Source organism: Schistocerca gregaria, chromosome 1 (assembly GCF_023897955.1).
Source record: "Schistocerca gregaria isolate iqSchGreg1 chromosome 1, iqSchGreg1.2, whole genome shotgun sequence".
Classification (NCBI taxonomy): domain Eukaryota; kingdom Metazoa; phylum Arthropoda; class Insecta; order Orthoptera; family Acrididae; genus Schistocerca; species Schistocerca gregaria.
The window spans coordinates 622,357,064-622,384,059 of record NC_064920.1 but is presented as its reverse complement, the minus strand read 5'-3'; the positions used below and the strand labels follow the sequence as shown (position 1 = coordinate 622,384,059).

At 46.2% G+C, this 26,996-nt stretch overlaps 1 protein-coding gene across 1 annotated transcript in view; it reads right to left on the bottom strand.

The window, feature by feature from the left end:
• LOC126359535 (proclotting enzyme-like) overlaps window positions 1-26,996 on the bottom strand; it is a 91,535-nt gene that overhangs the window by 30,036 nt on the left and 34,503 nt on the right. The window contains exons 4-6 of the mRNA XM_050007638.1: window positions 23,221-23,333; window positions 19,069-19,198; window positions 181-425 (exon numbers count right to left, since the gene is read on the bottom strand). Coding sequence (XP_049863595.1) covers window positions 181-425; window positions 19,069-19,198; window positions 23,221-23,333 — 488 coding nt within the window. The remainder of the gene's footprint in view (window positions 1-180; window positions 426-19,068; window positions 19,199-23,220; window positions 23,334-26,996) is intronic.

Below are 26,996 nucleotides of genomic sequence, written 5' to 3'. Positions count from 1 at the left end.
TATTGGCACTAGTGCATACAGTAGATTTTTCTGTGCACCACTGGTAGAACACTCCAGCTTCTCTGGATACTTTGCCGTTAGTTGACGCCCTTGCTACCTTAGATTACATCATCCTATAAATTTTGATTCCAATATCTTAAAGAGAGAGAGAGGGGGGAGAAAAATGCGCATCTGCCTCACCAGTGACGTAGGCCGTCCTGTTGACGAAGCCCTCGTCGATGGCCGGCAGACAGACGGGCATGACGTAGGAGTTGAAGGCAGCTCTGCGGCGCAGGCGCAGAACCGCGACGTCGTTCTCGTAGGTGGAGCGGTCGTAGCGCGGGTGCATCGTGGCCTCCACGACGCGGAGGTCGACGGCTCGGGTCTCGTCGCGACGGTCCAGGTCGTACTCTCCCAAGCGCACCGTGATGTCGGTCAGTTTATGCCTACGAGAACAGAAACGACCATTACTTTCTCTCTTTCTGACATTTTCAATTTGTTCAGACTTCAGTGAAGAATATGTTCGTTCTGGAATCTTTGGCCCTCGTTGGTTTAACGAGTTTTCTCGAGTTTCGCCAACAAGAGTGGCTAGTATTGCAAGCGATTCATCCACCACTGCTGGTGGCGAACTGGACTTTTAGCCTGTGTCTGTAGATTAAATTCGGTGATTCAGCTGACCATACCAATGAGTTTTATGAAACCTGCAACACCTTCAAAAACCACCCGCAAGATCGTCATATTCTCTCGCTCGCAACGTGCAAACTATTGGTCCTGCAGAAAAAATAAAAGGACCTTTTCGTAGGAAATTTTATGTCATTAGAGTTTGCATTGGGATACGTTTTCGCCGAGTGCCACGGTTTGCGATGTAGTCAAGAAAAACGCATTTGAAGGTCACATTTGGATGTTTCTCTTGAATAATTAGAAAACTATGGCCTCTACCGAAAATGTATCCCAGCGCAAAATGTAGCTACCTTATATTTCCTACAGAAAAATCCTATTCATTTTTTTTTTTTTTTGTAGGACTACAAGTTTGAACTTATCTGGCGAGAGGATATGAAAATTTTGTGTGTGGTATTTGAAGGCATTGCAGCTTGCATACAACCCATCGGTAGCGGCAGCTGAATCACCATTACGGCAACATCTGAGGGCTGGTCATTATCATTGTGGTTCTCCCCTTGCTACCTGTAACGGTCTTTCGTTGCAGCCTCGCAATTCAGGATCCGTTTACCTTCAGATTTTCCCGATGTGCGGCCATAACCACGTTGGAAACATTTTTCATATAACTCACGTAAGTACAAATGGCAGCCCCGCAATGCACTTATTACCTATACCTTATGTATCGCCGTCTGTATATGTGCTTATTGCTACCCCATGATTTCCGCCACCTCAGGATCAACGCAGTCTCAAGGTAAACGGATCCTAAACTACCAGGCTACAACGGAAGACCATTACAGGTAGCAAGGAGAGAACCACAATGGTAATGACCAGCCCTCATATCTTGGCGCAATGTCATTTGTGTGAATTTCTATGGCGCGGAAGCACTTCTCCACTTCCAGAACCTGCATATCGGTGAATTTCAACATGTGGCTAGAGTCGCATTGCGCGTTTGCGCCACGGCCGATTCCTCCACTTCCAGAACACAATAGCTTTTACCCTGAGGTGACGGAAATCATGTGGTAGCAATAAGCACATATACACTCCTGGAAATGGAAAAAAGAACACATTGACACCGGTGTATCAGACCCACCATACTTGCTCCGGGCACTGCGACAGGGCTGTACAAGCAATCAATGATCACACGCACGGCACAGCGGACACACCAGGAACCGCGGTGTTGGCCGTCGAATGGCGCTAGCTGCGCAGCATTTGTGCACCGCCGCCGTCAGTGTCAGCCAGTTTGCCGTGGCATACGGAGCTCCATCGCAGTCTTTAACACTGGTAGCATGCGGCGTCAGCGTTTATGTGAACCGTATGTGCAGTTGACTGACTTTGAGCGAGGGCGTATAGTGGGCATGCGGGAGGCCGGGTGGACGTACCACCGAATTGCTCAACACGTGGGGCGTAAGGTCTCCACAGTACATCGATGTTGTCGCCAGTGGTCGGCGGAAGGTGCACGTGCCCGTCGACCTGGGACCGGACCGCAGCGACGCACGGATGCACGCCAAGACCGTAGGATCCTACGCAGTGCCGTAGGGGACCGCACCGCCACTTCCCAGCAAATTAGGGACACTGTTGCTCCTGGGGTATTGGCGAGGACCATTCGCAACCGTCTCCATGAAGCTGGGCTACGGTCCCGCACACCGTTAGGCCGTCTTCCGCTCACGCCCCAACATCGTGCAGCCCGCCAACAGTGGTGTCGCGACAGGCGTGAATGGAGGGACGAATGGAGACGTGTCGTCTTCAGCGATGAGAGTCGCTTCTGCCTTGGTGCCAATGATGGTCGTATGCGTGTTTGGCGCCGTGCAGGTGAGCGCCACAATCAGGACTGCTTACAACCAAGGCACACAGGGCCAACATCCGGCACCATGGAGTGGGGAGCGATCTCCTACACTGGCTGTACACCTCTGGTGATCGTCGAGGGGACACTGAATAGTGCACGGTACATCCAAACCGTCATCAAACCCATCGTTCTACCATTCCTAGACCGGCAAGAGAACTTGCTGTTCCAACAGGACAATGCACGTCCGCATGTATCCCGTGCCACCCAACATGCTCTAGAGTGTGTAAGTCAACTACCCTGGCCAGCAAGATCTCCGGATCTGTCCCCCATTGAGCATGTTTGGGACTGGATGAAGCGTTGTCTCACGCGGTCTGCACGTCCAGCACGAACGCTGGTCCAACTGAGGCGCCAGGTGGAAATGGCATGGCAAGCCGTTCCACAGGACTACATCCGGCAACTCTACGATCGTCTCCATGGGAGAATAGCAGCCTGCATTGCTGCAAATGTGGATATACACTGTACTAGTGCCGACATTGTGCATGCTCTGTTGCCTGTGTCTATGTGCCTGTGGTTCTGTCAGTGTGATCATGTGATGTATCTGACTCCAGGAATGTGTCAATAAAGTTTCCCCTTCCTGGGACAATGAATTCACGGTGTTCTTATTTCAATTTCCAGGAGTGTACATACGGCGATAGCATCGCTTACATAAGGTATAGGTAATCAGTTCATTGCGGAGCTGCCATTTGTACTTGCGTGATTCATATGAAAAATGTTTCCGGCGTGGTTACGGCCGCACACCGGGAATTAACAGACTTTGAAGGCGGAATGGTAGTTGGAGCTTGACGCATGGGACATCCCATTCCGCAAATCGTTAGAAAATTTAGTACTCCGAGACCTCCGGTGCAAAGAGCGTGCCGACAACCAAGATTACCAAATTCCAGGATTACCTCTCAACACGGACAACGCAGTGGCCAACGACCTTCACTTAACGACCGAGAGCAGCGGCGTTTGTGCAGAGTTGTCAGTGCTGACAGACAATCAACACTGTGTGAAATAAGCACAGAAGTCAAGGTGTGACGTACGACGAACGTATCCGTTAGAACAGTGCTGCAAAATTTGGCGTTAATGGGCTTTGACAGCAGACGACCGATTTTCAGAGCCTTTGATAACATCACGACATCGCCCGTAGCGCATCTCCTGGGCTCGTGACCATGTCGGTTATACCCTTGACGACTGGAAAAATGTGTCCTGGTCAGATGAGTCACGATTTCAGGTGGTAAGAGCCGATTGTAAGGTTCGAGTGTGGCAAAGATCCCACGAAGCCATGAACCAAGCTTGTCAACAAGGCACTGTACAAGCTGGCGGTAGCTCCGTAATGGCGTCGGTTGTGTTTACAAGGAATGGACTGGGTCCTCTGGCCCAACTAAACTGATCATCGACCTAAAATTCTTATCTTCGGCTACTTCGAGACCATTTGCAGCCATTCATTCATTATGTTCCCAAACATGTCACCAGGCCACAATTGTTAGCGACTGGATTGAAGAACATTTTGAACAGTTCGAGCTAACGGTTTGGTCACCCAGTTCGCCCGAAATTAATCCCATTGAACTCTTATGGGAGGCAAAATCTGCACCGGCAACACCTTCGCTATTATGGACGGGTACAGAGGGAGCATGGCTCAGTATTTCTCCAGCGGACTTCCAACGACTTGTTGAGTCCATGCCTCATCTAGATGCTGCACTATGCCAAGCAAAAGAAGGTCCCAAGGATATTACGAAGTATTCCATGACTTTTGTCATTCCAGCGTGCGTTCGATGATTCTGATATTGGTGGATAATTTGGTCATTACAACATATACTTTTCCACATGTTCACGTTATGCGGTATATACCAGACTGCGAGTGGATTTCATTGTTCTTTTCCGATCTGTGTTACTCTCTGATCTTCTTTGTTGATTTATAAGTGGTGTGTACACCGTGTACGTGCAATATAAGGTTCATGCATGGCAGAAAGGCCGAAACGGACATTTTTTCTTCCAATGAAAAGTCAAAAAAATTTCAGTGCAAAAAATCGTGATACAAAATTTAATTTTCATCTGCTGTTGTCATATACTTTTCATTTTAGCTCCCAGTGATTCGTGGTGGAATCTTGGAATCTATGTCCTTTGATTAGAGTAGAACATAATTGTGAATGATATTTTCTGATTCTGAATGAGTTGTCTAAAATTCGTGCACAGCTGAAGTTATTTTAAAATCAGTCCAACAACTCGAAACTGTTGAAAGTAGGTGTGTAGGTCAAACTATCCCGAAAAATGTACCTAAGATACCAAAGTATCACCAAGTGTCTAGCACGCGTCCATGAAGTATTAATCATATGTCTTTTCTGCCTCGGGTAGTGATTGAAAGTTTATGTAGGCAACGTCTCTGTGTGTTGGTTTTCAGTTCAGGGATGCGCGGGGTAACCGTGCGGTCTAGGGCGTCTTGTCACGGTTAGCCGGCTCGCCCCGTCGGAGGTTCGAGTCCTCCCTCGGGCATGGTTTTGTGTGTGTTGTCCTTCGCATAAGTTAGTTTAGGTTAGATTAAGTAGTGCGTAAGCCTAGGCACCGATGACCTCAGCAGTTTGGTCCCGTAGTCCTTACCACAAATTTATTTCAGTTCACGCTGTCGGAAGAATACCATATGACGCGTATATGCACTGAAGTCTCTGTTGAAATGGTCGACCGATCCATCAGCAGCAGAAACATCGAACATAAACAGTATTGCAGGTTGGGCTGTGGTGGCGCACGTGGTATGTGAGGAAGGCCACAAGATAAAATCTGCCGATACGCAGGTTCTCACTGTGGAGAAGAGATGCCAAGTCTGTTTCTTCAGAGAGCCATAGAAATACTCAAACATTTCAACAATGACGAAGAAATCCTCAAGATAAGCGCATCCTAGATTTCTATGATGCAGCGAACTGAGTGACAATGGAGAAAAAAATAAAATAGATGCATTATCCAATTTATAGCTACTGTTTCGCGAGGTGGTACCCACTATAACTTGAAATTTCCAGAGGATCCAGTCTGTCTTGAACAATGCGCCGAAACATGGATGATTCATTGTTCTGTCAGTATACTAATTTGTATAAATCCACATACTCCATCAGTAATGTATTTGGTTTGTTTCACTGGAGAACGTATCTGAAAAAGACCGAAAAAGATACCCTACGGATATTTTAATTTGCAGTAACTGACTGACGGTTATATGAACAATTTATTTGCATCCTGTATCAGTGTGTTCAGAGCACCAATGCCACACTTCACAATATTAGCAATGCGTCGAACCACTGTTCTTATTATGCCATTTTTTGCTTGTTTCCCTTTGCAGTGGACACACCTGACAGTAAGTTGATGCCGCAGTAGGTTGTAATGGTCTGGAACACAGATTATTGTGGGAAAGACGAGAAACTACCTTTTTCGGTGCTGATCACTTCAGTATTACTGTGCTGACTTGAAACACGTAAGATTGCTATAGAAGAAGACAACTCCCAAAGTACATTATCCACTATTTATATAATATTGAAATGTTATATACACACATAAAAAAAAGTTTTGGATCATCCCGGTTCCAGAACTACTGAAGATAGACGTTGACTATGGATATTGCATCATAGACACAGTTCCATTGACTGGTCCGAGATGTCACTAAACCCGCCCAAAGATGTAAATAACCATGCTGAGCTGCTCCTATTAGACGGAGGGGGCCCGACTGCCGATCAGTTCCAGTCATTCCAGCAGGAAGGCGGTGCACAGCTCGTGTTGTCTGTAGTTAAACCATGCCTAGACGGACAATATGGCAATTCGATCACGTCCGCATTGTTACTTTGTGCCAGGAAGGGCTCTCAACAAGGGAAGTGTTCAGGCGTATCGGAGTGAACCAAAGCGATGTTGTTCGGACATGGAGGAGATGCAGAGAGGCAGGAACTGTCGATGACATGCCTCGCTCCGGCCGCCCAATGCCTATTACTGTAGTGGATGACCGCTACCTATGGATTAAGGCTCGGACAAACCCTGACAGCAACGGTCACTATGTTGAATAATGCATTTCGTGCAGCCACAGGGCGTCGTGATACGACTCAAACGGTGAGCAATAGGCTGCATGATGAGCAACTTCACTCACGACTTCCATGGCGAGGTCCATCTTTGCAACCACGACACCATGAAGTGCGGTACTGATGGGCCCAACAACAATCCGAATGGACTGCTCAGGACTGGCATCACGTTCTCTTGACCGATGAGTGTCGTATATTTCTTCAACTACACAACCATCGGAGACGTGTTTGGAGGCACCCCAGTCAGGCTGAATGCCTTAGACACACTGTCCAGCGATTGCAGCAAGGTGGAGGTTTCCTACTGTTTTGAGGTGACATTATGTAGGTCTGATGTACGCTGCTGATATGGCTGTACGATACGTGAATTCCATCCTCAGACCGAGAGTGCAACCATATCGGCAGCATATAGGCGAGGCATTCGTCTTCATGGACGACAATTCGCGCCCCCATCGTGCACATCTTGTGAATGACCTCCTTCAGGATAACGACATCGCTCGACTATAGTGGCCAGCATGTTCTCCAGACATGAAACCTATCGAACATGGCTGGGATAGATTGAAAAGGTTATGGACAACGTGACCCACCAACCACTCTGAGGGATCTACGCCAAATCACAGTTGAGGAGTGGAACAATCTGGGCCAACAGTGCCCTGATGTACTTGTCGATAGTATGCCACGACGAATACAGGCATGTATCGATGCAAGACGTCGTCCTACTGGGTATTAGAGGTACCGGTGTGTACAGCAACGTGGACCACCACCTCTGAAGGTCTCGCTGTAGAACATGCAATGTGTGGTTTTCATGATCAATAAAAAGGGCGGAAATGATGTTTATGTCGACCTCTACTCCAATTTTCAGTACAGGTTACGAAACTCTAGGAACCGAGGTGATGCAAAACTGTCTTTGATGTGTGTATACACACGGACGAGACAAAGAAATTGGTTCACTCGCCTAATATCGCCTCGGGTCCCCTAAGCATGCAGGAGTGCCGCAACACGACGTGTGATAGACTCGACTAATGTCTAAAGTAGTGCTGGAGGGAATTTATTCCATGAATCCTGCAAGGCTGTCCATAAATTCATAAGAGTACGAGAGGTGGAGATCTCTTGCGAACAGCACGGTGTAAGGCATCCCAGATATACTCAGTAATGTTCTTATCGGGGGAGTCTGGTGGCCAGCGGAAGTGTTTAAACTCAGAAGAGTGTTTCTGGAGCCACTCTGTAGCAATTATGGACGTGTGGCGAGTCCCATTGTCCTGGTGAAACTGCCCAAGTCTGTTGGAATTCACAATGGACATGAATGGATGCAGGTGATAACACAGGATGCTTACGTACGTGTCAACTGTGAAAGTCGTATCTAGACTAATCAGAGGTCCCATATCACCCCAAAGGCATACCACGCACACCATAACAGAGCCTCCACCAGCTTGAACAGGCCCCTGCTGACATGCAGGGTCCATGGATTCATGTAGTTGTCTCCATACCGGTACACGTCCATCCGCTCGATACAATTTTAAACGATATTCGTCCGACCAGGCAACATGTTTCCAGTCATCAACAGTCCAATGTCGGTGTTGACGGACCCAGGCGAGGCGTAAAGCTTTGTGTCGTGCAGTCATCAAGGGCACACGTTGCCGTCCGCAGCGCCGTATTGTGAGTTTTTACATATCTGTGTATTTAAATGCGCATTTCTATATGGGACGCGACGTCACATGTAATCAAAACTCGAGCTAAATTGATCTTTGCCTGTTGTTATCGTCCGCTGTTACTATAACACCACGGCAGAAGACTGTGCATATCATCTTCAGCATCGGAATACATACTGAAGCGCCAAAGAAACTGGTACAGGCACGCGTATTCAAATACTTAGATATGTAAACAGGCAGTATACGGCGCTGTGGTCGGCAACGTCTATATAAGACAAGTGCCTGGCGCAATTGTTAGATCAGTTACCGCTGCTACAATGTCAGGTGATCCAAAATTTAGTGAGTTCGAAAGTAATGTTATAGTCGGCGCATGAGCGGAGGGACACACCATCCCCGAGCCGAACGGTGTGGCCGAGCGGTTCTAGGCGCATCAGTCTGGAACCGCGCGACCGCTACGGTCGCAGATTAGAGTCCTGCCTCGGCCATGGTTGTGTGAGATGTCCTTAGGTTAGTTAGGTTTAAGTAGTTTTAAGTTCTAGGGGACTGATGACCTCAGAAGTTAAGTCCCATAGTGCTCAGAGCCATTTGAACACCATCCCAGAGGTAGCGAGGAAGGGGGGGATTTTCCCGTACGACCATTTGACAAGTGTCCCGTGAATATCAGGAATCCGGTAAAATGACAAACCTCCTACATCGCTGCGGCCGGAAAAAGATCCTTCAAGAATGGGACCAACGACGACTGAAGAGAATTGTTTCACGTGACAGAAATGCAACCCTTCCGCAGATTGCTGCAGATTTCAGTGCTAGTGACTTAGAACTGAAATCTGCAGCAATTGTCGGCGATCGAACCATTCAAAGAAACATCATCGTCGTGGGCTTTTGAAGCCGAAGGCCCACTCGGGTACCCTTGATGACTGCACAACACAAAGTTTTACGCCTCGCCTGGGCCTGTCAAAACCGACATTGGACTTTTGATTCCTGGAAACATGTTCCTGGTCGGACAAGTCTCGTTGAAATTGTATCGAGCGGAGAGACGTGTAATGGTATGGAGGCAACCTCATGAATCCATGGACCCTGTATGTCAGCAGGGATCTGAGAAGCTGGTACCGGCCGCGATGAACCTGCGGGTCTGGGGCTTCAGTCCGCAACCGCGCTACTGCTACGGTCGCAGGTTCGAGTCCAGCCTCGGGCATGGATGTGTGTGATGTCCTTTGGTTGGTTAGGTTTAAGTAGTTCTAAGTTCTAGGGGACTGATGACGTCCGATGTTAAGTCCCATGGTGCTCAGAGCCATTTTTTCAAGCTGGTGGAGGCTCTGTAATGATGTGGCGCATGTGTTCAAATGGTTCAAATGGCTCTGAGCACTATGGGACTCAACTGCTGTGGTTATCAGTCCCCTAGAACTTAGAACTACTTAAACCTAACTAACCTAAGGACATCACATACATCCATGCCCGAGGCAGGATTCGAACCTGCGACCGTAGCAGTCGCACGGTTCCGGACTGCGCGCCTAGAACCGCGAGACCACCGCGGCCGGCAGGCGCATGTGTAGTTGGACTGATATGGGACCCCTGGTACGTCTAGATACGACTCTGACAGGTGACACGTACGTAAGCATCCTCTCTGATTACCTGAATCCATTCACGTCCATTGTGCATTCCGACGGACTTGGGCAATCCCAGTAGGACAATGCGACACCCCACAAGTCCAGATTTGCTACAGAGTGGCTCCAGGAACACTCTTCTGAGTTTAAATACTTTTGCTGGCTACCAAACTCCCCCGACATGAACAGTATTGAGCATGTCTCTGATGCATTGCAACGTGCTGTTCGCAAGAGATCTCCACCCCTCGTACTCTTATGGTTTTATGGACAGCCCTGCAGGATTCATGGTGTCAGGTCTCCCCAGCACTATTTCAGACATTAGTCAAGTCCATGCCGCATCCTGCTGCGTGACTTCCGTGTGCCCGCGGGGGCTTTACACGATGTTAAGCAGGTGTACGAGTTTCTTTGGCTTTTCTGTGTTGATACCATTCAGTTTCTAACACATGTGACATCTTGCCTCTACGTGGGATTACACGGCAACACAATTTTTATTAAGTCAGTAGCGAGTTAGGATGTGAATCGGGCCTTCATATAAGCTTCAACCACTCCCTCCCCCTCTTTTATAGATGCCCTCTGCATCTAGTACGCAGCGTTATATTTCTGCAAGAAATTCATTTTACCATGGAAAAATAGCACAGAATATTTTAATAAGTGTGACTTTTCTGGTCATGGACTGTTCTCTTCCTACTTATTGCTGTGAACGTCAGTTGCTGAATAGGTTAGGATTTATTGCTTCTATTATTTACGATAGAAGGAAAGATATAATGAAAGAGATATAACAAATTAAAGAAATGTACTGTATCTGTTGGTATGTTAGAATAATTTCTACTAAGTAAGATTGATTCGACGTTGTGAGTGGTAATAGTCTACGTTTTGTTGTTTAATGCATGTGCAAATGTAGTTTCGCGCACATGTAAGTTGTGATTTGAGAGACGAGAAGCTGCCATTCGACTGAGACCTTACTATACAGTCCAGTTTCTAACATGAAATTCGTAATAATCTTCACACTTTAAGCCTCTGTTGTTAGCAGTGATGAGGAAGCAATTGGTGTTCAGCTGCTCATATCAATACAGAGTCTCAATAAACGCTTAGTAGACGTTATGAACACCGTAGTAAAGTGAAAGTGCGGCCTTGGCGTCCAGCTGACCGGCAGTAGCTTTCACCCGGACTACTTTATTGTCGTTGGCGGCCAACTGAGCATCAAGCTGTACAGATATGCACCAGCCGCTAAGGTGTCTCATGTGGTTATGAGAGCAAAGAATGGGGAACATTTGCCGTCATGAGTATGCCATCACTCGCTGGCCTTTTCCTTATGCAGTTCTCTAGAAAATTAAAATACGAGAAGCTGACCAAGACAATGAGGAAGAAAGGAGCAAAGGAGTAGTTGCTCCACGGCATTTCTCTGCAGTTAGAGAGAACTTCTGAAAATGAAATTAATTTATGAGTGTATAAAAACATCTAAAGTAATAAAATATTCCGTGTTATTATGCCGTGATTGGATGGACTTCACACTCGAACCCAAAGCTTCGTTCCCATCTGCCAAGGATATTTTCAAGGGGAATCGTAGTTCCTTTGAGTGGCCGATTCACACTCTGGCTCGCTACTGACTGCAGAAAAATTCCGCTTACGAGTGCTCCCGCACAGTGGTGTGCCGTCACATGCTTTGAATACCCGGCGCAACTGGCCGTTGTCGGTTGCCGTCGTGAGGTGTTGCTATCACCCAATGTTGGACACATCTTATTCAGCACCGGGATCCAGATGTAATTCAGTTTCACGCCCTCATCCTTCCCACTGAAATTCCCGGAGTGTTTTGCGATCTCTATGGCCTCTCTGTAGAGCTTTTGATGGTATCCGCTTGTGGCTGCCAGTACTTGAGTCCTACCAGAATCAATCAGGGGGTCTCTTGGTTGCAAAGCATGTTCGCAACAGCCGCTCTGTCAGTCTCTCCCCTTCTACAGTTGCCCTTGTGCTCTTCTAGTAATTTTTTGTCACTTTTTTTCTTCTGGTTCTTGGTTTTTGTTGGGTTTTAATGCGAAATCACCCGACACGGCGTAATAGCCCGGAAGTTTTTATTAATTGTGACATTTCCCGCAGTGAAAGTTTACATTTTACAAAAATGTGTCTAGTTCTTAAGAGTTCAAATACCTGCCCGAGTATCCTAATTTTTAATATCTTTCGGGAACGTACGACAGTCATTCAAAATTTCTAAAAATGACAATGTGATCTCCTGTAATTATCTCTTAGTTTCCAATATTCGCCAAATTTCGGTATCAATACACTTGTCACGCAGTAGCTGCAAGGAACGGGCAGTAAATTTTTCGCAACACTGACAAAAAACGGCAAAAATAAAGGCCGTCACTGCTTATTAGTACAATGAATAAGTAAAAACTTTTTTGACATGCGTGAGGACAGGATATCATCCTGCTTTCTTACCATACGCCGGTGACTCGGCTGTTTGGTGACTTGTCCTCACACACATCGAGTAAGTTTTCACCTGTTCACTGTACTAATAAACCGTCATTGCTTGCAATTCTGTCATTTTGTCTACAGCTGCATCCATACTATGCAAACCACCTCACGCTGCGTCGTCGCGTGTTCATTGAGCAACGCTGCCGCTTTCTCCTTCTCCTGTTTCAGTCGCGAATGGTTCGCGGGTAGAATGATTACTGGTAAGCCTCTTTGTGGGCTCGAGTCTCTCTCATTTTACCTTCATGGTCTTGTCACAAGATATACGTAGGGGGGGAAGCAGTACATTGGTTGAATTTTCCAGGAAATACACTCCCCTAACTTTAAGAATAAACCACGCCGAGATTCAGCATGTCTCCCTTGCAGCGTCGGCCATTGGCGTTGGCTGACCACCTACGTGACGCTTCCGTGCTTACTAAATGAAGCTGTAACGAAACGCGCTGCTCTTGTTTGGATCTTCTTTACTTCATCAATCAATCCTATCTGGTGCGGATCATAGAGGAGCAATATTCAGGTATTAGTCGAACGAGTGTTTTGTAAGATACTTTCACTATGGGTGGACTACATTTCCTGATGATTCTTCCAATGAATCTTTGTCTGCATCTGTCTTACCTGCGATTAGGTCCATGTGGTTGCTTCACTTTAACTAGCTCTGTACGCATACATCTACCCATTTTATGAACGTAACTGTTTCCAGTATTCGTTCTTCAATCATGTAGCCATACAATAACGGGTCTTTCAGCCTATTTACATGGAATACAACACATCTGTTTGTATTAAGGATCATTTGCCAATCTCTGCCGGCCGTCTACAGGTCTTCTTCGATTACGGTATAGTTTTCTACTGACGTGACTTCTCTGTGTACAACAACATCACCCATGAAAATACTCACTGAATTTTCTGTGTTATCTCCTAGGACACTTATATATAGTGTGGAAAGTAATGGTCCTATATTACGCCCTTGGGGTATTACTGAAGTTACTTTTACTTCTGAAGACTTCTCTCCATTATGAACGACGTACTGTGGTTTGTTTGCTAGAATCTCTTCAGTCCAATCACACAGCGGGCTTGATATTCCGTACTCTCGTATTTCGTTTATTAGACGGCAGTGGGGAACTGTATCAAATCCCTTCTGGAAGTCAAGGAACACAGCATCTACGTGTTCGTCGGCGTCTACTGTTTTCTGGGCCTCATGGAGGAACAGAGCGAGCTGGCGTTCACATGATGATTCCTACACAGAAGATTTTCGGTCTTCAGAATTCTCATAATAAGTGAACATATGAAGTGTTCAAGAATTCTACAACAACTCGATATAAGAGATATGGGCCTATAGTTTTGACAACTTTGTATGTAACTGTCTCCTGTTCCTTGCAGCTACCAATTGACAGTGGGGGAATAAACGAAAATGGCAAGTGAAAAATAAACAGTAATTATAGTCAATGGTGGAAATGTTGTCATGTTAGAGATCCTAATTTTTGTTTTTCGTGCTTTCCCCGACTTGTTTCTAGTGAATATTAACTGCAACAGAGCGAATCGGTATTAATTGATGACCACGCACATTCTAGATTAGCAAATTGGAGAAAAATACACTTAAATCTTTTCGAGGGACCTCTTATATCTCTCATTTCCTTACCAGAGTCACTTTTCCTTATGTAGGTGGGAGCTAATAAAATATTTTCGCACTCGGTGGAGAAAGTTGGGGATGGAATTTTCGTTGTAAGATATACGTGCAACGAAAAACGCCTTTGTTTTATTGATGCTATTCCAAGTCGCTTATAATATGCATGACATTTCGCGATAATACAGCAGCCCTTCTTTGAACTTCCTCGATATCCTCTGCCAATCCTGCCTGGTAAAGGTCCCATACAGCATAGTAACAGAAGAGGACGGACAAGCGTAGTAGATTTGCTGCAGCTTCCAAATATTCTGTCTTTGAAACTCGACCTTTGGTTCGTCTTCCATCCAATATTTTCATTTTCTGTGTAATGGTTCCGGTTTATATTGTTTCTATTTACTTGTATTTATCAAAGTCTACAACCTAACATTTGTGTTAAGAGGCGTGTTTTTTAAGTAAGGTCCATTTGAACATAAGTACACAACGAAATGTTATTTCAAAAAAGTAAATTTATTTTCAGAAAGTACATACTTCACTCTATTTTTCGACATAGTTGCCAGGTTTGTTCAAACACGTATCATAACTCACAATGAACTCATAAAAACTTGCCGCCTCCTCCGATGACCAAGAGTTCACTGCCATTTTCACGTCGTTGTCATCATTGTAAAGGTTGTCACTGATGTGTTCTTTGAGGTAGAGGAACAGATGGTAATTGCTCGGCGCAAGATGAGGACTGTAGGGTGGGTGGTCTGAAACTTCCCAGCCTAAACTGTCCAATAAATCGCGGGTCTGACCTGCAGAGTGAGGTCTTGCATTGTCATGGAGAAGGACAATTCCCTTTGTCAGCATGCCGCGTCTTTTGTTTTGAGTCGCTCTGCATAGCTTTCTCAGAGTTTGGCATTATGCTTCTGTGTTTATAGAGGTTTCTAATTGCATGAAGTCAACCAACAAAACACCATGTTTATCCCAAAACACCGACGCCACCGAGTCTGTTTGGCCTTCACCTTTACAGGCGAGTGTGTGTGTGTGTGTGTGTGTCTCCATTCCACGCTCTGCTGCCTCGATTCAGGGGTGATATGCGAAACCCATGTTTCGTCTCCAGTTACCATCTTACTCAAGAAGCCGTCACCTTCTTCGTGGTAACGAGTCAAGAACTTCATCGCACACTCAAATCTTTGGTTTTTGTGGCCCTCTTTTAGGAGTTTCGGACCTAATGGGAGCACAGATTCCTAAACTTAAGGTGTTCAGAAACAATGTTGTAAAGCACTGGTCTCGACACGTCAGGAAATTCGTTTGAGAGACCAGTTATTGTGAAGCGCCTGTTCTCACGAATCCTTGCTTCAACTGAAGCCACCAAATCGTCTGTAATCAAAGGTTGGTTGGTTGGTTTGGGGAAGGAGACCAGACAGCGTGGTCATCGGTCTCATCGGATTATACACTCCTGGAAATGGAAATAAGAACACCGTGAATTCATTGTCCCAGGAAGGGGAAACTTTATTGACACATTCCTGGGGTCAGATACATCACATGATCACACTGACAGAACCACAGGCACATAGACACAGGCAACAGAGCTTGCACAATGTCGGCACTAGTATAGTGTATATCCACCTTTCACAGCAATGCAGGCTGCTATTCTCCCATGGAGACGATCGTAGAGATGCTGGATGTAGTCCTGTGGAACGGCTTGCCATGCCATTTCCACTTGGCGCCTCAGTTGGACCAGCGTTCGTGCTGGACGTGCAGACCGCGTGAGACGACGCTTCATCCAATCCCAAACATGTTCAATGGGGGACAGATCCGGAGATCTTGCTGGCCAGGGTAGTTGACTTACACCTTCTAGAGCACGTTGGGTGGCACGGGATACATGCGGACGTGCATTATCCTGTTGGAACAGCAAGTTCCCTTGCCGGTCTAGGAATGGTAGAACGATGGGTTCGATGACGGTTTGGATGTACCGTGCACTATTCAGTGTCCCCTCGACGATCACCAGAGGTGTACGGCCAGTGTAGGAGATCGCTCCCCACACCATGATGCCGGGTGTTGGCCCTGTGCGCCTCGGTCGTATGCAGTCATGATTGTGGAGCTCACCTGCACGGCGCCAAACACGCATACGACCATCATTGGCACCAAGGCAGAAGCGACTCTCATCGCTGAAGACGACACGTCTCCATTTGTCCCTCCATTCACGCCTGTCGCGACACCACTGGAGGCGGGCTGCACGATGTTGGGGCGTGAGCGGAAGACGGCCTAACGGTGTGCGGGACCGTAGCCCAGCTTCATGGAGACGGTTGCGAATGGTCCTCGCCGATACCCCAGGAGCAACAGTGTCCCTAATTTGCTGGTAAGTGGCGGTGCGGTCCCCTACGGCACTGCGTAGGATCCTACGGTCTTGGCGTGCATCCGTGCGTCGCTGCGGTCGGTCCCAGGTCGACGGGCACGTGCACCTTCCGCCGACCACTGGCGACAACATCGATGTACTGTGGAGACCTCACGCCCCACGTGTTGAGCAATTCGGCGGTACGTCCACCCGGCCTCCCGCATGCCCACTATACGCCCTCGCTCAAAGTCCGTCAACTGCACATACGGTTTACGTCCACGCTGTCGCGGCATGCTACCAGTGTTAAAGACTGCGATGGAGCTCCTTATGCCACGGCAAACTGGCTGACACTGACGGCGGCGGTGCACAAATGCTGCGCAGCTAGCGCCATTCGACGGCCAACACCGCGGTTCCTGGTGTGTCCGCTGTGCCGTGCGTGTGATCATTGATTGCTTGTACAGCCCTCTCGCAGTGTCCGGAGAAAGTATGGTGGGTCTGACACACCGGTGTCAATGTGTTCTTTCTTCCATTTCCAGGAGTGTAGAAGGATGGGGAAGGAAGTCAGCCGTGCCCTTTCAGAGGAACCATCCCGGCATTTGCCTGGAGTGATTTAGGGAAATCACGGAAAACCTAAATCAGGATGGCCGGACGCGGGATTGAACCGTCGTCCTCCCGAATGCGAGTCCAGTGTCTAACCACTGCGCCACGTCGCTCGGTGTAATCAAAGGAGAGCGACCGGAGCGGTTCTCGTCATGGACGTTGTCACGACCATCTTTGAATTCTCGTACCCACTCACGCACTTTGCTTTCACTCATAACAGTATCACCATACTCTTCACAAATCTCTCGATGAATTTCTGCAGCAGACAGGTTCCTTGCTGACAAAAAGCGAATCACTGAGTGAACCTCACACGTGGCGGCCTAGTTGATTGTCTTAAACATTTTGAAAGCACGGAGCAGAGCCGTTCAGGTTAGCTACAGAGTTGAAACTGAGCGCAGTTGTTCCCGAGGCATGCCGGTACACGACGCACGCGCTTGTTGCGGTATGCGCGCGAACAACTAGTGTCTAAAACAAAACGGACCTTACTTAAAAAACACGCTTTGTATTTATTTATTTTTCTTTTCGCCGCTCTTCAGGCAAACGATAGTAAAATGTCTAAAACGTATTGAAATTTTTACAAGTCGTTAAAAATGAATATTTTCACAAAATAAAGGTGGAGAGCTGCCTTGGTTAAAAGATAAATATGTGTACATGTGTTTATGAATGGGGTCTGCCTTTTGCAGAACAAAGTTTTGTGTTATATTTCAAACATGTTTCACTGCAGTTGCAGCGTCATCAGTGAGCTTTAATTTTATGGCTGTAAAACATAAAGAAAGTTTTTTACTGTTTGTACACATGTAGATATTAGTTATTAAAATCGTAATTATAATTTTTTAAGAACACATAAAATTATGTATTCATACCATTTTATATAACATTCTTGATGTTTTACAGCCATAAAATAAAAGCCTACTGATGATGCTGCAACTGCAGTGAAACATGTTTGGAATATAAAGCAAAATTATGTTTTGCTAAAGGCGGACCCCATCCAAAAACATATGCATTTTTAAAGCAAACACGGGCAAAAGAGCTTCAACGTCACGATGATATACAGCTGATTTTTTGATCGTTTAAGATTTCTGTCAGAGACCTGGAAGAGCAGCTGAACGGAATGGACAGTGTCTTGCAAGGAGAATATAAGATGAACATCAACAAAGGCAAAACGAGGATAATTGAATGTAGTCTAACTAAATCAGGTGATGCTGAGGGTATTAGATTAGGAAATGAGACGTTTAAGTAGTAAATGAGTTTTGCTACTTGGGGAGCAAAATAACTGATGATGGTCGAAATAGAGAGGGTATAAAATGTAGACTGGCAGTGGCAAGGGAAGCGATTCTGAAAAAGGGAAATTTGTTAACAACGAGTATAGATTTAAGTGTCAGGATGTCGTTTCTGAAAGTATTTGTATGGAGTATGGAAGTGAAACGTGGACTATAAATAGTCTGGACAAGAAGAGAATACAAGCTTTTGAGATGTGGTGCTACAGAAGAATGCTGAAGATTAGATGGGTAGATCACATAACTAATGAGGGGGTACTGAATTGAATTAGGGAGAAGAGAAATTTGTGGCACACCTTGACTAGAAGCAGGGATCGGTTAGTAGGACATGTTCTGAGGCATCAAGGGATCATTAATTTAGTATTGGAGGGCGGCGTGGAGTGTAAAAATCGTAGAGGGAGACCAAGAGATGAATACGCTAAGCAGATTCAGAAGGATGTAGGTTGCAGTAGGTACTGGGAGATGAAGAAGCTTGCACAGGATAGAGTAGCATGGAGAGCTGCATCAAACCAGCCTCTGGACTGAAGACCACAAAAACAACAAGATGTTTACGCAGATGAATGTGGTGTTGAATTTATGCAGACTCTCAGGAGTAAGGATATCGTGGGATCTTAGGTGGCGTATAGGTTTTATTGAAGTGGATGATTGTTTGAGGAACTTCAGAAGGTGTTGAGGGATGAGGTACTTAAGCAAGCCTGGATGACGGTGGAATGGAGTGACGAGGACGGAAGCCTTTGTGTTCTTCATCAGATAACCGAAATGTAACTGGTTTTTTTCAGTATTCAAGTGGAGGACTTCACACTTTTTATTGTTTAGGGTCAACTGCCACTTTTCGCGCTCTGGAGGTATCTTGTCTAAATCATTTCCCGGTTCATATTGACCTCCTGGTGATTTTAGTAGATAGTGTCTGCTAACAATGTACGAGAGCTGCCTTTGTTGCAGCGCTTAGCGCAGACCGCCCTCTGTCCACATCTGGCGATGTTGAAGAGTGGCGGCCGGTAGGCGAGACGCAGCAGCGGAGCGGCGCGGTACTCACGGCTCGATGCAGTGCGCGGCGGTGAGCACGTGCGTCTCCGAGATGAGCGCGCCGCCGCAGAAGTGCTCCTCGCCGTAGCGGATCAGCGCCACCATCCACCGCCACTCGCCCTGCTCCGTCTTGCCGCAAGCTGCAAGCGCCACATCGCCCACTGTCACTTTCGTCTCCAGGGGCGGCTTAGCAACGGTTAAAAGGGAGGTCTGCAGCCGAACAGTAGCACTTACACCACACCAAGGTGGCAAAAATTGTGGATGGTTCATAGCAAGCCGTTTACTTCACTACATACTACACGTAAATCGCACTGTCTGATCACTTTATAGCGGCTTGTTTCCTGTACCAACAAGACAGAGAGTGTACATAAGAGGTTGAAATAAGAGACACATACTCTGCTTGAGAAAAGAAGTAAGGCACCCAGAAGAGGAGGAGGAAACAAAATTAAACTTCACTGTTTGAAAGAGTAAGTGATGGTATTCAGTGATCGTGTAAAAATTTACAAAGAACTTGGCAGTATAACTGTACTTATCTGTATGACGTTGCAACCCCTCTGAGCGTGATGTATGCGAGGTTCAGTTCGGAAGGGTGTCATAAACCATCTAAGTCCTCTCCCGAAGCAAACTGTCACACAGTTGAAACTTCCTGACAGATTAAAGCTGTGTGCCGGACCGAGGCTCGAACTCGGGACCTTTCGCAGAAGAGCTTCTGTGAAGTTTGAAAGGTAGGAGGCGAAAACACTGGCAGAATTGAAGCTGTGAGGACGGGCTGTGAGTCGTGAAAAGGTCCCGAGTTCGAGTCTCGATCAGGCACACAATTTTAATCTGTCAGGAAGTTTCATATCAGCGCACACTCCGCTGCAGCGTGAAAATCTCATTCTGTCACACAGTTGTTGTCACTAGTCCTTGAAATCCTGGAAACTGGCATTGGGATGGAGTAGACGTTCGACTAGTTCCTTCATGTGTTCTATCGGGGACAGGTCCGGGTACCTAGCTAGCCACGGCCGCACCTCACCGTCACACGGACAGTTGGTAAGGAGAGACACGTGCCGTGCATGGAGGACCATTGTTCTGTTGTAAAATGACACAATGGTACTGGCGCATAGAAGATAATACATGAAGACTGAGGGTGTCCTTGAGTGCAGTTACGACGTCAAAGCTTGGTATAAGGCACCCTGGTCTCCGCGCGTTGCAAATTTATACTGCATTTCCAGACTGAAATTTTCGCTCTGGAGCGGAGTGTGTGTTGATATGAAACTCCCTCCCAGATGAAAACTATACCCTGGACCGAACGAGACTCGAACTTGGGACCTTTGTCTTCCGCTGGCAAGTGCCTTATCGTCTGAGCTATCCAAGTACGACTCACATCCCATCTTCACAGCTTTATTTCCGTTCAGTACCTCGTCTGCCACCTCCCAAACTTCACAGAAGTCCTCCTGCAAAACTTACGGAACTAGCACTCTTGGAAATAAGGATATTGCGGAGACGCGGCTTAGCCACAGCCTGGGGGATGTTTACAGAATGAAGTTTTCTCTCTGCAGCGGATTGTGCGCTGATATGAAACTTCTTGGCAGATTAAAACTGTGCACATGACGATTATCGAAGTTGGGAGTTTTTCCTGTCGTTGGCAAGTGCTCTAACCAACGAGATACCTAAGCACGACTGACGACCCTTGCATTTCTTTTCTACAACAATGTATTGGTCATTGCGTTCTTGTTCTGTGGTCGATATGATCGTCAGCATTATTCCAGTGGCCTTCTTCTGAAGACCCTGGAAAAGCCTAGTTTACGAGACTTCGGCCGTCCTGGTTTGGCACAATTGTCTCAGGCGCGGAAGTAGTATGCCAAAGTCCTGGGCTTCTGTCAAATGGTTCAAAAGACTATGAGCACTATGGGACTTAATTTGTGAGGTCATCAGTCCCCTAAAACTTAGAACTACTCAAACGTAACTAACCTAAGTATATTCACAAACATCCATGCCCGATTCAGGATTCGAACCTGCGACCTTAGCGGTCGCGCGGTTCCAGACTGTAGCGCCTAGAAACGCTCGGCCACCTCGGCCGGCGGCTCCTATCAAAGTAACTCTGAACAGACCATGTTGGTCGACATTTTGAACAATTCCTGAAACGGGACAGTTTCGCTTTTGTTACGTACTGTAACTGTACACTAACAAAACATATGAAAACACTGTCATAAAAATATACAAATCTTTAACATTTTGCAGCTCTTCAGCAACCGTGAATTGTTCAGAAATTAAGAAATTGAGCCTTCAGTTGCAAGGTAAAATTTCATAAGTTAAGCCTAGGCTTCGATGCCAATAATGGTATCTTCTTTAGAACCTATAAACTGACCCATACAGACATATGTTACACATTGAAATATATCATCAATCTAATGATTTCACAATAAAGAAAATCGTGGTACTTACAAAAATTACATTATTTTGAGGGCCAAACGTTGCCCATGTCGCAGAATAAAATTAAAACAGAATAAAAATGCATAGTCATAAGATTACGTCTGTCGAAACTAAAAAAATTAAGACAAACGTAGACGGAGCTACACCGGCCAGGAATGAGGGTCATACGTAAGAAACAAGGAAACTATGCGTCGCGAGCAGTTCCGCGGCGAGGCTCGGCCAGCGCCCAAGCGCATGCGCAAGCGCTAGAGACAAGCTGTCTCAAAACTAATTAGCGCAAGCGTAAATTGTAAACAAATTGTGACGGGAAGCAGTCCTACAAATGGAAAGACATAACTGTTGGTACAGTACATTAAACAGTTAACATGAGCAGTAGCTGCAAAGTCAGGGTATGAAAATTAACATTCAGATATTATAATACGAGGGCGAAGCTCCACTACAGTAACTAATAAATTAGTATGGGAAACACAACCATGAGAGGCATAAAATATCTTTAACACAAAACAGGAAAATTAAGAAATACCTTATCAACTAGGTGTCATTACCAGTACAATACAAAATACATAGAGACACAATGTAAAATCGCACTACAATAAAGGGACAAAACAGATAGGAAATAGCATATCGGTCATTCGAAGCAGACTGTGGGTCAACTCCACTGGAGCAAAGGTTGAAATCCTTCGAAATAATTTCTATTTTTTAGTTGCAGCTGATGATTAACTAAATTTTCTCTATCAATAATAAGATGTTTAAAATTTACAATTCTTCAAGGGTGTCTAATTTACGTCCTTTGACTTCATTATGCAAAAGTTCTGAGTCTTTTAGAGGCTTGGGAGCATGGGCCATTTGGACAAGATGATCAGCAAATGTAGATCCTCGTGTTCCATCACCGCTTTTGGTCAGCAGATGCTCTTTAAACCTAACAGACAGGGCCATTCCTGTCTGGCCAATGTAATAAGAGGGAAATTCAGCACAAGTAATCTTATACACACCTGACAGAGACGATTTATCAGTAGCTTTATCAAGAGAATGGACTAACTCCTTTTTAAGGTTGTTGGTGGTAGAGTATGAAACTTTATACCCTAGGTTTTTTAATAAACGACCTATCTTATAGGATACGTTACCTATAAAGGGAACTGATATATATTTCGTTGTCTGGTTTTGATTGTGGGTAACTGAACTGTAGAGGTGGAGAGGGAGGTAGTCTTCTTTCGTGATTTTTTGTTAAACAACTGTCTCACTATACTGGGATTATATCCATTGTTCTGAGCGATGTTTTCGAGTCCCTTTAATTCGTTCTGTAAATTGACGGGCGAAAGTGGAGTGGAGTATCCATCGGGCCTTTCCCATTCCGCTTTCCACCGTTGTGGAGCTATTTTTACAGAAACTAGGTAATAGCGGTAACAAGCTGATTAAATTATAGTGAAGTTATTATTCTGTGACAAGCCATCAGGAAGTCATAGGCCCATTACACAAAAATACCCAGAAAACGCTTCCGAACAATGTACGCACCACCATCTGTTCTCGTACGTCTGTTGTAGTACTTTCTTCTAATTCCTTACAACTGTTTCACATTTGCTACAGAGATGTTTATTCACAATTCGAAGATCAATCTTTCCTGCATCTTAGCTATGATATCTTAAAACAAATCTCCCTTGATATTCAGTTAGTATTTTTTCTACCATGCGTCAATATACTTAGCTAAGAGAAAATATTTAGAAAAACACAGTCAGCAGACAGCACTTACTTGGGTTGTTGAGCCTCGAGACGATTTCTTCCAGTGACGGCGGGGACCCGTCCCCTGGCAGAACGGGCCCGTCCTCAGCGGTGGGTTTGTCCGGGCAGCAGATGCCTACAAAACTGCGCGCCAGCACAGCCACAGACATGTCATTGTCAACGATCTCTAGGGTATGTTCAAGGCCTTACACATTTGCAAGAAATATAAAGTAGAGCCTGCAGCACTGTACAGTGCACGTTCTGAGTGTCGTCTGCAAACTTCAAAAGGTTAACAAGTTGCAGATAAAATAAACTAACATAACGTAAACGCTGCACGTCTTAACAGTAAATGTAATTTGAGGATTCTGCCTTCATTATTCCGTTACCAATAGGGAGCGCTGGGCAAAGTGGCCATGGCGGGAAAAGTGGCTAATGGGATCCTGGGGGCTATAAGATGGTGGCCTTAAAGATGCTCTCTGGAGGACCTTGTCACTAACGTGTTTCTGTGCCGCTTTTCGGGGTCATAATAAGTTCCGCGGATTTTAGTTGTCCTGATGTAAGGTAAAGTGTCGGTTTGCGAATTTAATATGGAAAAGGAATGTGACTCAGGTCATTTAATGAAATCGTGTTGAAAGTGTCATATATTGACTCCGTAATGCTACTTTGGTTGGTTGGTTGATTTGCGGGAGGGCACTAAACAGCGAGGTCATCTGTCCCGTGATCTAGGATGGCAGAAATCAAGGGAGGAACAACACAAACAGCGCAGTCCAGTGAAGGAGAAGGGATAACGTGGGAAATAAGAGGGAAAAGGGACGTCAGAGCAGGAGTAAGAGGAAAGAACAGGAGGGAGGTCAGTGTAAACGGTAAGAGCAGGGGTGCCCCAGAAGTGCTATGTGCGATGGGCACCAGCACGGCCACCGACTTGTCCCAACTCCCACACAATACCATTATCACGATACAACAGGGACAACACAACGGGGAAGAAGGCAGAAGAAAAAGAGAAACAAAGAGAAAAACAAAACAAAAAAAGAGAAAAACGAAATAGCACAACAGATCAGATAAAATATAGGGAAAAGGCAGGGGAACCTTGACGGTGTGGAGGGAATGTCAAGGCCTCCATAATCTACTAAGCTAAATGAGGGACTCAAATTCCAGAGAAAAAATTAAGGTCTTCTACTTGAGGGCCCAAACCACTTTCGCGGAGAAACCGAGGACAGACGAAAAAATGCGAGGGTCATCCGCTAATTTCCGACGCAAGGAAGGTGGAAGGACGTATTTAGTGCGAAGGGCCAAATGGTGGGGGCAGGGAGTGAGGACTGTTTAATGAAGCAGATGGCCTGATAAATGGCCATCAATTTCACAGACTCCCCAGATGTGACAGTTATCAGATGGTGTTCCGTGCCAACAGAAGAAATGAAAGCATATCCTACATGATTGGTGGCTAAACGGGTACCACTGTGCTGAACCAGGTCCAAATGGAGCAGCGTGGAAGAGGCATCTCGTCCATAAACTTGGTGTAAAGAACAGTAGCATCTTAAAACTCATTTAAGAACTTTTGGAACAAATAACGGAATACCAGTGGAGCAATGGAAACTTTCTGACCCCATAAGTGATCCATCCGAATCTGTGGCCGATGAACTACCAGGAGCAGAGAGGGGGTGGGAGGAGTGGTCGGGAGAGAACGTGGGGAAGTGGAGAAGGAGGGGAGATAGAAGTCACGGCGGACAGAAGCGACATGGAGCCCAACGAGTAAGCTCACCCATGGGCAGGCAGTAGGTGGGTGACAGCCCAAAGCCACAAAGAGAATAGAATGGCAGGGGTGAGCAGGGGAAGAGCAAATAGTGATGCCACAGGAAACGGGGAGCTGGGACCGCCGAATCGAATGGGGAGGGATCATATCATCAACCAGAAGACTATCGACAGGGCTAGTGCGAAGGCACTGTTGGGTAAACGGGTACCGCAATGCTGAACTAGGTCCAAGTGGAGCAGCGTGGAAGGGGCATCTGATCCATAAACTTGACAACCATAGTCCAGACGACACAATAATTCCCAGTAAAGATGGAAAAGGGTCAAATGATCTGCATCCCAAGAGGTGTGGGCAAGGAAGCAAAGAAGATTGAGTTTAAGGAAACAGGCTACCTTCAGATGACGATTATGGGGCAATGAAGAAAAACTGTTGTCAAACAGAAGACCCAAGAAACGGAACTGGGGGACTTTAGTCAGACGCTGAGCGTCAGGGAGTAGAGCTGTGCATCAGGATGGATCGCAGTATGGAGACATAAATGCACCACCATCGACTTAAGGGGAGAGAACTGAAAACTGTATGAGAGTGTCCAAGTGGAAGCACACCAGATGACATCATGGAGCTGTCGTTCCACAGAGGCCACCGAATGGTAGCTAGCTCAAATACAGAAATCATCCACATAAAAAGCAGGGATGACCAACGGTCCAGCAGAGGCCACAGGTCCACTAATAACGACGAGGAAAAGAAGGACACTTAATACGGAGTCCTACAGGACGTCGTTCTCCTCTGTCTACGGAGAGCTGAGAACAATGTCAATCCAAAGAATGACTGATGGAACAGGAACTTGCGAATAAAAATCGGGAGGGGGTCCCAAAGATCACACTCACAGAGCGTAAAGAGGATGTGCCGCCGTGTCGTAGGCTTTACGAAAATCGAAGAAAACTGCGATAAGATGTCGGCGCTGAGAAAAAGACTGCCGAAGTGCAGTTTCCAGTCAAAGCAGGTGATAGATCGGAGACCGTCCCTCCCAAAAGCCTCGCTGGTAAGGAAATAAAATATCCTGAGATTCAACGACTCAATTTAACCAATGAGCCACCAACTGTCCTAGTTACTTGCTGGGGACACTGGTTAGGCTGAAGGACTACCAAGGGATGACAGATCCTTGCCAGGCTTAAGGACGGAAACGACAATGCTGTCTCTCCATTGAGAGAGGAGAATGCCTTGGAGCTAAAAAGCTGGAGGAGATGTTGGAATTATGGAGGATTGAGGTTTTGAAGTGGTGGTATTGGCCGTGCTCCACCATGCAACTGGCCAATGGCGAACCAGCCTGTCAAGTGGGAACAGCAATGCTCGCAGTGCGGATTATCTTATTGGACAGATCACGGGCAATTTCATCAACACAACCTGATGAAGAGGTGGAAACACGACCTGAGAGGTGCACAGAGGATAATCAGCATAAGGGAAGCCCAGTGGGGTAAGAGAGTCATCGGGAAGCGAGAAGGGAACGAAAAAAACTATGGAAAGCGTCACTATCACACAGTTCATCACGTGGCGACCAGTATAAGGAAGAAAGAAGGGGAAGGGAAGAGAGCGAAAGATCAATTGTAGAGAAAGTGCCATACGTGGCACTAAAATGAGTAGGGAAACCATAATTAGGAAGGCACAGGTCATACTGCACAAGAAATTGGTCAGTGAGAGGCCCTTGACTAGATGAAAACCGCTGTCCTATAAAGGGTGATGGGCAGTAAAATCCCTAAGAGAAGGTGGGGAGAGGGGAGATGTGAAATGAGGGCAGTTAGGACAGCAGATGTAGGTGGCCTTTCAGGAGGGAGATATAGATTGCAGACTGTAACCACAGAGTCCAAGAGTACCCAAATGGCAACTGCTTCCAATGGGGTAGGAAGTGGGATCCATGTACAAACAATATCCACAAGGAAGCCTTCAAAGGGCTGACCCTGTTCCGACAGAAATCACGGAACCCATAAAGTGTTGGTGAGTGAGTATCAGTAAAATGGTATTTCTGGAAAACGACACAAGCTGCCAAGTAAAAGGCAGCTACAGCT